The sequence below is a fragment of the Diospyros lotus genome, chromosome 11 (genome assembly GCF_014633365.1).
Source record: "Diospyros lotus cultivar Yz01 chromosome 11, ASM1463336v1, whole genome shotgun sequence".
NCBI lineage: Eukaryota > Viridiplantae > Streptophyta > Magnoliopsida > Ericales > Ebenaceae > Diospyros > Diospyros lotus.
Window position 1 is genome coordinate 31,284,835 of NC_068348.1, and position 13,156 is coordinate 31,297,990.

At 34.7% G+C, this 13,156-nt stretch overlaps 2 protein-coding genes across 2 annotated transcripts; one reads left to right on the top strand and one right to left on the bottom strand.

The window, feature by feature from the left end:
* The first annotated feature begins 2,389 nt into the window (after positions 1–2,389).
* Positions 2,390–5,189, top strand: LOC127813736 (uncharacterized protein At2g39795, mitochondrial). The gene is made up of 3 exons (XM_052354866.1): positions 2,390–2,700; positions 3,738–4,063; positions 4,765–5,189. The coding sequence occupies exons 1-3, from the start codon at positions 2,461–2,463 to the stop codon at positions 4,922–4,924; spliced, it is 726 nt and encodes a 241-aa protein (XP_052210826.1). The 5' UTR covers positions 2,390–2,460; the 3' UTR covers positions 4,925–5,189.
* A 2,696-nt stretch (positions 5,190–7,885) lies between these two features.
* On the bottom strand, positions 7,886–8,922 carry LOC127813735 (zinc finger protein 3-like). Its single transcript, XM_052354865.1, has one exon. The coding sequence runs from the start codon at positions 8,832–8,834 to the stop codon at positions 7,968–7,970; it is 867 nt and encodes a 288-aa protein (XP_052210825.1). The 5' UTR covers positions 8,835–8,922; the 3' UTR covers positions 7,886–7,967.
* Between the last annotated feature and the right edge of the window lie 4,234 nt (positions 8,923–13,156).

Consider the following 13,156-nt stretch of genomic DNA (forward strand, 5'->3'; position numbering starts at 1 on the left):
TGAAAAAAATCGAAATAACTAAATTGACTGAAATTTTTTATTTTTTAGATTTTAGGTTTTTTGGATTTTTTTTTTTGGTTTGTTAATTTTTTTGGATTTTTTTGTGTTTTTTTTGTGTTCGGTTCTATTTTTTTTCAAGTTTTTGGGTTTTTTTTTCGATCAGTTTGATTTTTTTTTATTTGTTTGATTTTTTAGTTTCTTCAGTTGATTTGGTTTAATTTTTTACACAACTTCGGTCTATTTAGTTTTAGCATTCGACCAGTTGAACCCCCTAAAAAAATACCATATTTTTTACACAACTTCGGTCTATTTAGTTTTAGCATTCGACCAGTTGAACCCCCTAAAAAAATACCATAAGCTCGACTCAATGTAATAATTTTTTTTTTTTTTAATGACACGTAACCTAAATTTTAGATAGTATGGTCTTACCAAATTCTTCACTTTTAAAATCTTGAACTTAAATAAGTGAATACTTAAAATAATCGTTATGTATTATAGTTAAACTCGAAATCTCAAATCTCGAGGCCAATAATATAAGGATGGGATCTCATTCTCAAAGCATAAATAATGAAAGAACACAGTGGAGGGGGCTTTTATTCAAAAGCAAAGAAGCTGGCAAAGCAGCTTTCTCCACAAAGAGAAAGAGCAAACTTCATCAAATGCACAGCCCAGATGAAGGAAGCAGTGCCAACTGCCTTTCTTCATAATGAGAAAAGAAAGCAAAAATGTGGAGTCACAGGCTTACGGTGAGCATTTGTTCATCCAATCGATCAGATTAATCAAATCGAATATATTAAAAAATATTTAAAAAATTAATTAAATCGATCGAATAGATGTTTGAATAAAAAAAACTGAAAAAAATTGAATATTTAATTATTAATTTAAACAGTTTCTTCTTATATTGAATCTTCCCTTCTCTAATTGTTAATTTGATAAAAAATAATATTAATTTTGACATTTCGATTAGTTTAGTTATTTTGATTTTTTTTCAATAAAAAGATTAAAGTGAATCGAAATAACCAAAAAATTCAAATTTAAAAACCAAACCGGTTTAAAATTCTTGATTCAAATTTATAAATATGTACCTGTAGTTTAGGAGATGATGCCCCTATTTTTCAAGAAATATTTTGTATGATTGTGTGTATATGTACCTCATAGTCATAAAAATAAAAGTATGGTTCCATTTAATCGAGTAATGTTTACTATTTACTCAAGTAACGTTTTAACTTTAATCGAGTAACGTTTATTAGTTATTCCTTGATTACTCAAGTAATCTTTCTTAAATTATGATAATACTTGAGTAATATTGTTAGGTATGGAGTAAGTTCCTTTCATCTTTGTTTCATCATTTGTTCACTATTTTAATATGAAAAATTGTGTTTAGAAATGCTCTTAGGTGTGTTGAAAGACCTAACTGATCAACTAAGATCATTTCTCACAATATTCTCACCTTTCTTATTTTTAATAGAGAAAAATTGGGATAATATGGAAATCCCTCCAATTGAGTAGGTATATTCCGATGGCATTTTTAATAGAGTTTCATGAGTACTAAATGTTATTGTCAAGATATAATAATAAATTTTTTTGTGTGGGATAGTGTCTCAAAAAGTTTATGAATGACCAATCCGCGAGTGACCTACAAAAAAGAAACTAATTAATGTACTTGAAGTATAGCAAGTAGAGTTATATTTTGAGTAAAGTAGTGACCATACCTTTTGTAATAAGAGTCTCTCATTTATTTTGGGGGGGGGGGGGAGGCTGACAAGTGGAAGAAGAGTCACGATATTCAATAGGACATTTTGGGTTCTCTTCCAAATTTATAGGTGAGAATATTGGAGCTAGAATTGACTCGCGAGAGTCTTTCAAATAAAGTTGATGAGTCATTCATGAATTCTCGAGAAGGTCTTTTGAAGGCATCGAGAGAAACTCTAGAGTGAGGTAGATTACTTGGTCTTGACTTTGGTCACTTGTGCTGAGGTCATTCAATCTCTTGCAAATCTCTCACTTAGGTCTCTCAGTTACTCAAAGTGGTGTCTCTCAGTCTCTATCATCCCATGACCTCATGATCTTGTGGCTTGTTTTTGTGAATTTCTTCTTTTAATAGACTTTTGAACTTTCTTTGGAGTTAGGCTTATCATTGAATCGGGACTCACCATTTTGGACACAATACCAAAAATAATGGTTATATGTCTACGTAAGAATAATTACAAGAACTTTATAAGCAAATAGAGGAATTTTTATTTTTTTTAGAATTTTATTTTTAATTACTTATTGATGACCAACCAGACATTCTTTTTTTCATTTTTTTCTATTTTTTAATTTACAAAATAATAATCTAATCAAAATAAAAATTTAAAAATTATTTTCTTAAATTTTCCCACCACCTCTCTCCTGAAAGAGAGCCCTAATTAACTGTAACAACGAAACCTAAGACCCTTCCTTAAACCCTCCACCGGAGCGATGGCTCAGGCTATTCGAGCTGCCCGACGATCAATTCTCTTTCCTTCCAGAGCCCTAATGGATCGACTCCAGCAACAGCAATTTTCTGGCCAACCAAACGGGTTCATACCCAATTTTCTCGCCCAAAACCGGACCCGTATGTCGACCCAGACAGCCCAGAAGTCGCCCTTCGAATCGATCTTACTCAGGGTCCTGCGCAACGAGATCCAGTACCATTCCGAGTACGCTCCTCCCCACCAGGTAAACTCTCTTCCCCTTTTTGCTCTGTCGAATTTGGTTCTCTGTTTGGTTCCCGAGAAAATGCGAGGAAAAGATGGGGAATTTGTATGAGGTGTCATATTTCTGAAGACCTAATGGTTCTTTTGTGTACTCTTTTGCTCATTTGCTTGTAAAATGTAGGAAGCGGCAAGGAATACAAGATTCTGAATCAATTGAATGTTGTATTAACCAAGCCAGTTAAATGATGAATTGAATGTTTCTGTGTTTGTAATCTTGCGTGGAGTTTTTGTTATCTGAAGTCCTAAATGGAAATCCGACCCTCCATTTGGAGGCTCAAAACACCGTGTCAAGGGTCGGCTCCATGAATTCTAACTTAGAAATCGTTTCTATCATTCATATTTTACCAACGTGTCTCTCACCAAGTGTTTTGTGGTCTTCCTCTACCACTTTACTAGATACTTGTTCAATTCCATCTACTTTCCTCACAAGAGATTCTGTTGGTCTTTTTCTCACATGATTGGACCAATTTTAATTGTGTTTCTCGATTTTATCTTCTATAGGTGCCACTTTAATCTTATTATGAATAATATCCTTGTCTTAGTTATGCTTATATTTTGCACATGTTGGTGCATCACTGCCTAACATTATGTGTCATACAACAAAGTCGGTCTCATTTTGTTCCTCAAAAAAGAATGAACTTTGTTTAAAGTAACGAAAGGATCTTTTTTTTTTTATTGCATGAATAAGGACTTCCCAACATGCAAGTACTTGAGACTCTTTGTTTTGCGAGGATTAAGAAAAGGTCATTTTTGTACACAACCCAACCACTGCTTTGCATAGTCGTTTTTTATTACTGTGCAGTTAAACCAAAATCTTTGACTGTAGGGACTAGTGAGCCAAACAAGATATGTTCTACTAATCATGTTTAGTTCTTATTTTTTCTGTCTCTCAAATTCTTTCAGAACATAATTGGTAGTCTTAAATTATTGGCATTGTTCCCAAGCAATCATGACTGTCTACATTTTGTTATTGTATTACACTCTATGGTAATTTTCTAGCTTGCTACGAGATTTAAAGAGTTCGAGGTGGAAGATCAACCTGGTGAGCAGTGGATTACACTGAAGGGAAAATTTGGAGAGAATGAAACTATAAAAATTGAGGCTACAATGTTTGATGGATCTGTTATGGTTCCCAAATCTGGCGATGATAGTACTACAGAAGATATGCATCTACATATAAGTGTGCTAGTTGATATATCGAAGGAAGAAGGATGTGATCTGGAGTTTGTCTGTTCTGCTTGGCCAGATCATATTGAGATTCAGAAAGTTTACATCTTTAGGCGTGAGGGATCTCTAGCTCAACCTTATATGGGACCTAACTTTGGGTATGACATTTTCGCTTCTTCAAACTTGGTCATTCCTTTTTGCAATTATATATATATATATATATATAGTGCTCTTAGTTTGTGAATGAATTGAAAATATTATTCTTTCTTTGTTTCTTTGTCGTGAATCTAATTTAGTTTAATTCGTTGTTGTTGTTTATCGATTATGGCTGCCAACTAGCAGCATTGTTCATTTGTTTCTTGTTATCACATTTCACTGAATATTGTGAATTAGTCAATCGAATATAAAGATTTCATCTTTAGATGTGTACATATGATGTCTTTCCAGACCAATTTTACCTCAATTAATTTGCAAACCCTGTTTGATGCTGAAGATATCCTGAAATCTTTAAATGTGTACATATGGTGTCTTTCCAGACCAATTTTACTTCAATTAATTAGCAAACCCTATTTGACGCTGAAGATATATAGAAAACTAGCACTGCAATAATAAACTGTTAGATTTTAGATTCCAACAATCATGGTAATCATAGCCCTTAATCCCACTAGATGGGGATTGACTACATGAATTCTAGACCTTCAGACAGCCATCTCTATTCATGGCCATATCCATGTCAGATATTAGATTGTTATGCAAAAAACTTGGTGATCTAGTTATTGGTTCTGATGAAAACACATCTACTTCTGCAATATTGGGTCTGGCTGTAACTATTTTTTATTATGTATTTGGCTTTTTTCAGGGATTTGGACAATAAGCTTCAGAATGCACTCTCTGAGTTCCTGAAGGCAAGGGGGGTAAATGATGACTTTTCTATTTTCTTGCATCAATTTATGATGAACAAGGATAGAGCTGAGCTTATTCAGTGGTTCAAAAATGTGGAGTTATTTGTTGATAAGTAGAAGATTCTAGATACTTTCATGTTCCTTAATGTAAGATTTTGTGTTTTGAATGTTTCCATGATTAAAGAAGGTCTCCTATGTTCAAGCATGCAACTCCTTTAGCATGTTGGACCTGGAAATCCACATAATTCTATGTTTCTCAGTGCATTATGACTAACTTATCTAGTTTACAGATGTACCAAGGACTTGGGGTACCATAGTCCTGATCTATGGATTCCTCGGTTCCACAAATTAAGTTCTTATGGTCTTTCCCAGTGAGTCATTTACAGATTATTCACTTGGCATCTGCATTGCATGGGTTTTGATATTGGCGTTGACTTGATATGGAAGTTCTCTATGGCTATGACATGTGGTGAAATACGTTGACTAGGACACTGTCACGTGTCTTGACGCCATCCTGCCCTGTTAAGGTAAACAGAATGTTTACCAATCAAGTTGACTGATAAATTACATGATGGCAACATATAGTTTGCCTCGCCATCATCTTGTTTGTGGAAATATTTGTTATGATTTATGTTACTTTCTGTTTCTTATGATCCTCCTTGGATTTATGATGATGATGATGGAACTATTTGGCTATCATAGGCCAGAGAAACAATGAACTTACAAAATGTTGAGGAGCTGTGATTAGTGCAGTATGCACCAATACCACCTGATCAGTGTAATAAGATTTTATTTATTGTTCTTAGAGCCATTGGACCAACCCTGTTGATGCAACCTTCCTGGCTTCCATGGAATGTGGTATCCAAGTTTGTATGTTATCTGGAACCTGTTAATTGTGTACTCAGTGGAGAGGAGTCCTCTGTAGCCCGGGCAGGAATGAACAGGAAGAAGAAGAAAAAGAAGAATGGTGGAAAAGAAGGAAAAAGGGATGTACATTAATAGAGAGGAAGTAAAAGAGCATAAGCCACTAGTTGCTAGAGTAGTTCAGACAAGCTCTTTGATGGCCAAATTTGGCCTCCCCATGAGCCATCTGGGCATCTTCATGAGCCTAAATCTAATCCACTAGTTGATGATTTGGCACGAAAGGAATATCTAAGGAAGGGGGAACATGGAAGATGGATGAATGTGATGTCAAAACCATCGGTTCTCTTAATAGCCGCATGGTTTTGAGCATGAGTTGGTTCTGATGTCAGTTGTAGTGTAATACTGAATATTTCTTGGGTTCTGACTTGCCACGCTAGGAGCTATGTTAGATAGGAACAAGTGTTGAATTTTGGAATAGTACTTTGTACCATACATTTAACACTTCCTCAGGCCTCAGGTTCTTAGATAAATTAAGATTATGACACATCATAGTGCACTAACAAGACCCCTTACGAGCCGAACTTAAACAATGATTCAGTAAACAATAATTTAAGTAAAATATGTTTGGAACGGAGGCTGACTGGCTATCGGATCAGATCTTAACATCACAGCAAAATCTTGCAGGATTTAGTGATCATCATAATTAATTAGGCGCCGTACACCAACCCAGGAAGAAGACAAACCCGCCATGCATTCTTAAATCTAGAAATATGCAAACATGGTCCATTGAAATCTGCAAAACAAGGACCAAGTCGCAGTCCTTAATCAGCTTTAATTTGTATTTAAGTGAGGATTTCAAGTGTTACCCAACTCATATTTGTTGGTTTTCATCATAAGATCTCTCTCTAGTTTACAGGCTCACACTTTCCACGTTAGCTCACTGTTCGATGGTGAAGTTCGCATTTTTTAAATGTGAGGGAGCAACCGACAGCTTCCTCTGATTAATTTGAGGTGTCATCAGGGCTTAGAACGTCTTCAATGGAAGATACAGTTAGATTAAGTTTCTTGATCTTGGGTGGGGGATTTGACGTTACAGAAAATATATTGATTTTAACCCTTCCAAAAGCTCTCTCTCTCTCTCTCTATATATATATATATATTATTTGTGTGTAGTTTACGCGACAATATATATAATTATATTTAGTACAAAGACAAAAGAAAAAGGAAATAACATGCGACCCTACCCCTTTTAAGTTTTTAAGAGAAAAACTCTTATTAGTGTTTGAGAAGCTTATTCCATTAAATTCTTTTAGTAGATCTTATTCATATTTCATTTTTCTTTTAAATAATGAAAAGATTATGTATAACTTAACCACGACATCACTACGTATGTTTTTTTCACGTAAAATCACACAATCGTAGAACATAATCTCCCCTTGAATAATGTAATCATACTGTGTTGTTAACTCTTTTTTCAGGCAAAGTTGTAGCAGGGTTGGACTCATAAGTTTGGGATAAGTTTTTGTGTTAAAGGGTGTTTCTAATGCACAAGGTTTCGGTTTTGCTAGGGGCAATAGAGAATCATATTTATACTCTTTTAACTTTTTCTCTTATTTTTTGACAGAGAGAAATTCACAGACACATTCTAATCATGTAAGAATAATTTTACCATTAATACCAACACTTATCCTCTCCCGCACTCTATGGCTCTATCCCATTAATTTTCATGGCTCATGCTTTGAATCCTCAACCCCATTGAAGGGTCAACAAAGTACTTTTGCAATTAGGACAAGATATTGCCTTGTAAACTCTCTGCCCTTTCCTTCCAAGGACAGTAACAGTTTGGAATGGACAGGATTGATTCTATGTGGTCTCTTTTCAAAGTGTTTTGCTTGTAAAGGGGATTCGGATTCGGTTTCCTAGGAAGAACTGAACCAAGCTTTTGACAGGTACTAGGAAAGAGGAAGATTTGTTATCTTTAGTTTTTTCAATTAAGTAATTCTTATATCAGCATAACGTTTGAAATTTCGCAGGTTTACAATTTTCTCTGCGACGGATAACAATATATACTTTCAACACTAGTTCTAGATTTAGAGCCAATTTGCTGAGCCAACTTGATGAGCTGAATAGTTCTTAGTCAAGAACAAAGAAACTAAATTTCTTCAAAAACTTTTCTATGATCAAATATACAAAAATCTTACTCAAAAAACCATGACAAAAGGTGACTGTAGCCCATTCTTGGAACATCAATCATATGAATGAGATCATCAATACACAAATAAGAAAAAAGGGGGCCTTAGAGCTTGAGGGACAAGTCAAGCTTCTGAATCTGATCATCCTGACTAGTCTTCAGGCGACCAGAATCTGCCCACCAACAACCGCCAATCGCCTCATCAGCCGGAGAGCCGGTCATCATCCTCACCGTGCTGAATCTGGCGAACCCGCCGGTGGCCGAGGTTGTGTGGTAGTGTTCTGCTGCTAGCTTGCCTATACCTGGTTGTGGATCAAGAGGAAGCCTTGACCATCCACTGTGACCATACAAGCTTTTAAATCCTGAAGAACTTGGTAGATAAGAGTTAGGTTTATGGATCATTGAATGAACCTGGATTCCAAGAGATCTATTGTAAGCACCATGGAGAGGAAGACTGGCCATGCTAGAGTAGTGACTATGGTTCAAGTAGGAGTTGCCAAAGGGTAATCCTAACCCTACTTTAAGCCCTCTCTTTGCTAGGGTTCTCTCTCTCTTGTGAGCATTCTGGTGCCCTCCAAGTGCTTGTGAACTGAAGAACTTTCTTTGGCAATAGTTGCATGAGAAAACCCGGGGCTCGACATCGCCTTCCTGGGCAGTTTCTGAAGGATTATGAGATGATGAAGCCATGTCCAAGCAATCAATAAGATTGAGCTCTGGATTGAGCTTATGATCACTGGACTCCTTGCAAGAGAGTTCTAGATGAATGTTTAGATCAGTTACCCTCTCTTGTTCTTGATCCTCTTCTTTTTCATCATCATCATCATCATCTTCTTCTTCTTCTTCTTCTTCTTTTCTTTCCTCTTCTGGGTTCTCCAGTACTGAAGCAGCTGGAGGACATGAAGGAGGCTCTGGTGAAGAGATGATGATAGTTGGAGTCTCAGGAGGATCTGGTTTCTTTCTTTGTGGTTCCATTGGGTAATATTTTGTGAGGCTTCTCCCCCTTTGGTGGCTATACAAAATTTGTGATGATGGCAATTGGATAAAAATGTGTTGGGTATTAAATGACTTATACTATATATATATATATGTGTGTGTGGGAAAGACTCTTTTACTGTGTGTGTGTGTGTGAGAGAGAGAGAGAGAGAGAGAGAGAGAGTAGGTAATGGGTTTGATTGAGACTCTAAGCACATAGCTGTATAATCTAATCTAATTGTCATGGGTCCTGAGGTTGACTGACTGTATGCTATATAAAAATAATTTATTGTATAACACCAGATTTGGCTAAGAGGATGGAAAAATATGTTTATTGATCCTCTTGTTGTGGTTAACTTCTATATATTATATGAATGATACATACTTATATGTATACACACACATTACATATAATATATAATAGTTTTGGAACACAACATATGCATGCATTTAATATTAAAATTAAAATAGAAACACATGAGATGCATGTTTTGAGGAGAAGAAGAAACATATGCTAACTCCAGGCATAATGATCAACAAAAAAAGTGGAAACTCATTTCTATTCATTTATCTTTCCCAGTAAACTTGTTTTCTTCACCACTTTCTAGAATATTCTTATATGTTACAAGGAGGAGGAGGATGTGCAGATGCTCAGTTCACACCTTATTTTTCCTATTTATTTTGGTTTTTATGCCTCTTTCTACATGCTAGATCCAAATCCATACAAGTGACACTCCTTATATTCTTCAAACTGCATTGTATATGTCCACACACACACACACACACACACACACGTAGATGTCACCTATGAGATTGACAATACTCTTTCTTAGATCAAATATTCTTAATCCACTCATCCTTAAACTTAGAATAATCTTGGACCGTACTAGCCAAATCAGGTCTGGCCTAGTTCAGAAGGCCCAAAGACCGCCCAGCCCACGGCTTGGTCTCAGCCCAACTTCAACCTGCAACAACCATTATTACCACTGCATGCAGGATACTCTCGCGTTTGCTCCAGATCTCATCCTCATTAATGATAGATCATATCCACATTTAATGAAAGTCTCATCAGAACTATGCCACCGTTAAGGTGCCCCGTCAGCGTCGGATATCCAGTCCCATCACCCTGTAACGCCCGATGCAAGCATGCATGCAAGAGGACATCTCATCCTTCTATATAAGATAGCTCTATCAAAAGCCAATGTATGTTCTTTTTGACCCTACTGATACTCTGTCACTTTAATCTTTTACTTAAGCATCGTAGTACTTGCAGGTGCCAGTCACTCCCTGTTGGATTGATCACAGGAGTCTATTCCCTACCGCTGCAAGCTAGCATCTGACTATCCTTTTGGGCTGGAAGAAACAAATCTCGTGACAAGTGACTGATTAATCTCCTAAAGGATAGAAAGAGACTGTTCATGTAGAGTTTCGAACACTACATTGTATATTTTAGTAACTAATGTTTTGTGCAAAATGAGAAAATGAGGGTCAACATTTTTATTGTTAAGTTGACATTTTCATTTCCCTCAATATTTTTGAAGAGCAAGCTTTATAAACAGTATTTCATCAACTATCAATCATCTTCTCCCATCAAAATTCTTGGTTTGGCCACTGTCCACCCACCCAACAAGGAGTTAGCCTTCCAAAAGAGTGATCATATGATTATGTTGGCAGCAGCCTGGCATGCACCAAAAAAGGATAAAAAAAACAGAACAGTTAGTCATCATAATAAGAATAGAGTCTTTAAAGAGGGGAGAGTGCAGAAACTATTGAAGGAAAGGCTAGGACTTAGGACACACCTCAGAGAAATGCTTTTAGGGTAGATAACCCCACAACATTGGTGGTTGATGCTATCCATTTTGCAGTTTGGGCATCTTAAGAAAACAAATAAGGTGGGGGATAAATCATTCTCAGTCATGTGGATTGAACAGCCCACCTTTTGTACTTAGGAACTCTATTAGTTTGGTGGCTTGGTGCACCAAGTCCTTGTGGGGACATTGTGTTTTGTTTTTTGCTTTGTCCTTTTCTTGAATTTCTTTTACGGCTTACTTTCATTTTGATCACCATTGTTATTTTTTATTCTTCCTAAAGTGGCAAATCAAGGAGTGCGGATAACTAGGTGAGACTTTACTACTTGTCTATATACTACTTATACAGAAATTTAGATCGGACATCTGAACGTTCATTGTTATTAAGAAAAGATCACTATTTCTAGGACACCACCAAACCACCAAAAAAAAAAAAAAAACCCACAAGATCTCACAGGCAAATCAACTCAACTTTGTTCTCTAATCTACCACTTTGGTGGTTGACATTGTTGTCTTCTTTAACTGTTATTGTTATGATTTTTCTGTTATAGAATCTACAAAATTTGATGTTTCTTTGATTAAGGGCACAAAAAATATTACTTTACATCAAACAGGTGCAGTTGTATTAAACATGTTATGTTTAGGGTTAGGTTCCTATGGTATATTTCTATGCAGCCGCTGTGCATTCCATGATCCAAGTACTTGTTGCATAATTGGGAATGGTCAATATTTTGATGGGTTTTATTTGTTGAATTAATGTAAAATTTCTTGAAGATTTACTGTAAGTGCCCAGTTGTGGAGAGCTGGAGATGGTTTTGTTGCTTTTGCATATAGCAACAATGATGTCATAACATTTATTATAGATGTCTGGTAAATAGAAGGGAGGACCATTCCTCCACTCTATGGGTATTATGATAATTTTAGTTAAATCAATAATAAAAAAAAATAGTTTTCATGGCTCATAAATCAGCATATTAGGTGTATATGTGCCCTAGTCGCTCACTGCATTATAGACAATAATCCAAGTCCTCAAAAATTATCTATTAGAAAAAGAAATATCAACAGAAAAATATCTATTTTATAAGCATATCTCACGAATACAATTAGAAAAGGGGTGAGGAATTTTCAATAACTATAACAAAGTTATTTTTTTGTGATAAGAAGGTCACGAGTTAGATGTAGAAATGGGTTTTTTTTTTTTTTCAATAAAGATATAATAAAAATTATACAAACACAATTATCGTAAAATAAAAGATCTTATACATTAGGATCGCTTCTTATTTCTTGAACGAGATATCAAATTTTGATAAAGTTAAATGTTAAATATTCTTTTTCCTATTACTTGGGTGATTAGGTTATTTATTAAATTTTGTAATGTTGAACTTTGAGATCCATAGAGTTAATTAGGAAAATAAGAGAAAGTTTTGTAATTGTCTAAATGGTCTCATTCAAGGTGACTAATTAAATACTTTAAATGAAAACTAAGCAAAAGTTTTGTCTAATTGTGAACCAAGTCCATGCACATTAGGGGAAAGAATAAACAAACAATATAAAAACATTTATTCATTAAGTCCAAATGTGTACAAATCATGCTTAGCTTGCTTTGTTGATGTAAATTAATATCAAGTTGTCGTTAAGCAAAATGTTGTTTTCAATGAAGGAAAAAAAAAGACTTGATTTTGATACTAATGAATCTAAACATGCTTCATCTAAATTCAACGTTCAAATTCGACAGTTGCCATGATATTTTACATTAATAAAACATAAAATACAAGATATTAATACTTAAGTGTTTAGTATTATTTTTAGAAGTGATCTCTTATAATTAATATTGTCACTATCATATATAATCCTAAGTTAAGCATCGTGATTTTCTTTGCAAACTTAAAGAATAGGTTTATTGTCTCTATCGTTATTTCAATTACACCCATAAATTTATATTTTTAAATTAATTTAACTTCTGTACTTTGAATTTTTTTTTATATGATAACTAAAACTTTTTATTATTTTGATTATACAACTGGATTTATATATTCGAGTCAAAATTTAACATTTGTATTTTGAAATGAATAAAGTGTGACATGTATTTTGTTATCTTACTTTATCTTTTTTTAACACATGAAAGTTAAGGGTTAAATTGACTTGAAAATACAGGTTCAGAAGTGTAATCAACAAACAAAAAATTCAAATTACCACATAAAGAATGATCAAAGCATAGGAGTTAAATTTACTTAAAAATCAAATTTAATAGAGTAATCAAAATAAGAAAAAATTTAAATAATCACACGAAAAAAAATGCCAAAAATACATAGACAAAATATGTTTTTGGTCAAACCATTGGTCAGATGGTAAATTATACATAATTACTTGGGATGATTGTTCTTGTGCAGTCTTTGAGGGAAAGTAAATTGCAATTTGGGCCCTTGGCCCTGGTATAGGGCGAGAATCGAATTCGCAAACCACTGAATTAATACCAGTATATTGCTCATCCGGCCGCTCGACCTATTTTCTAGG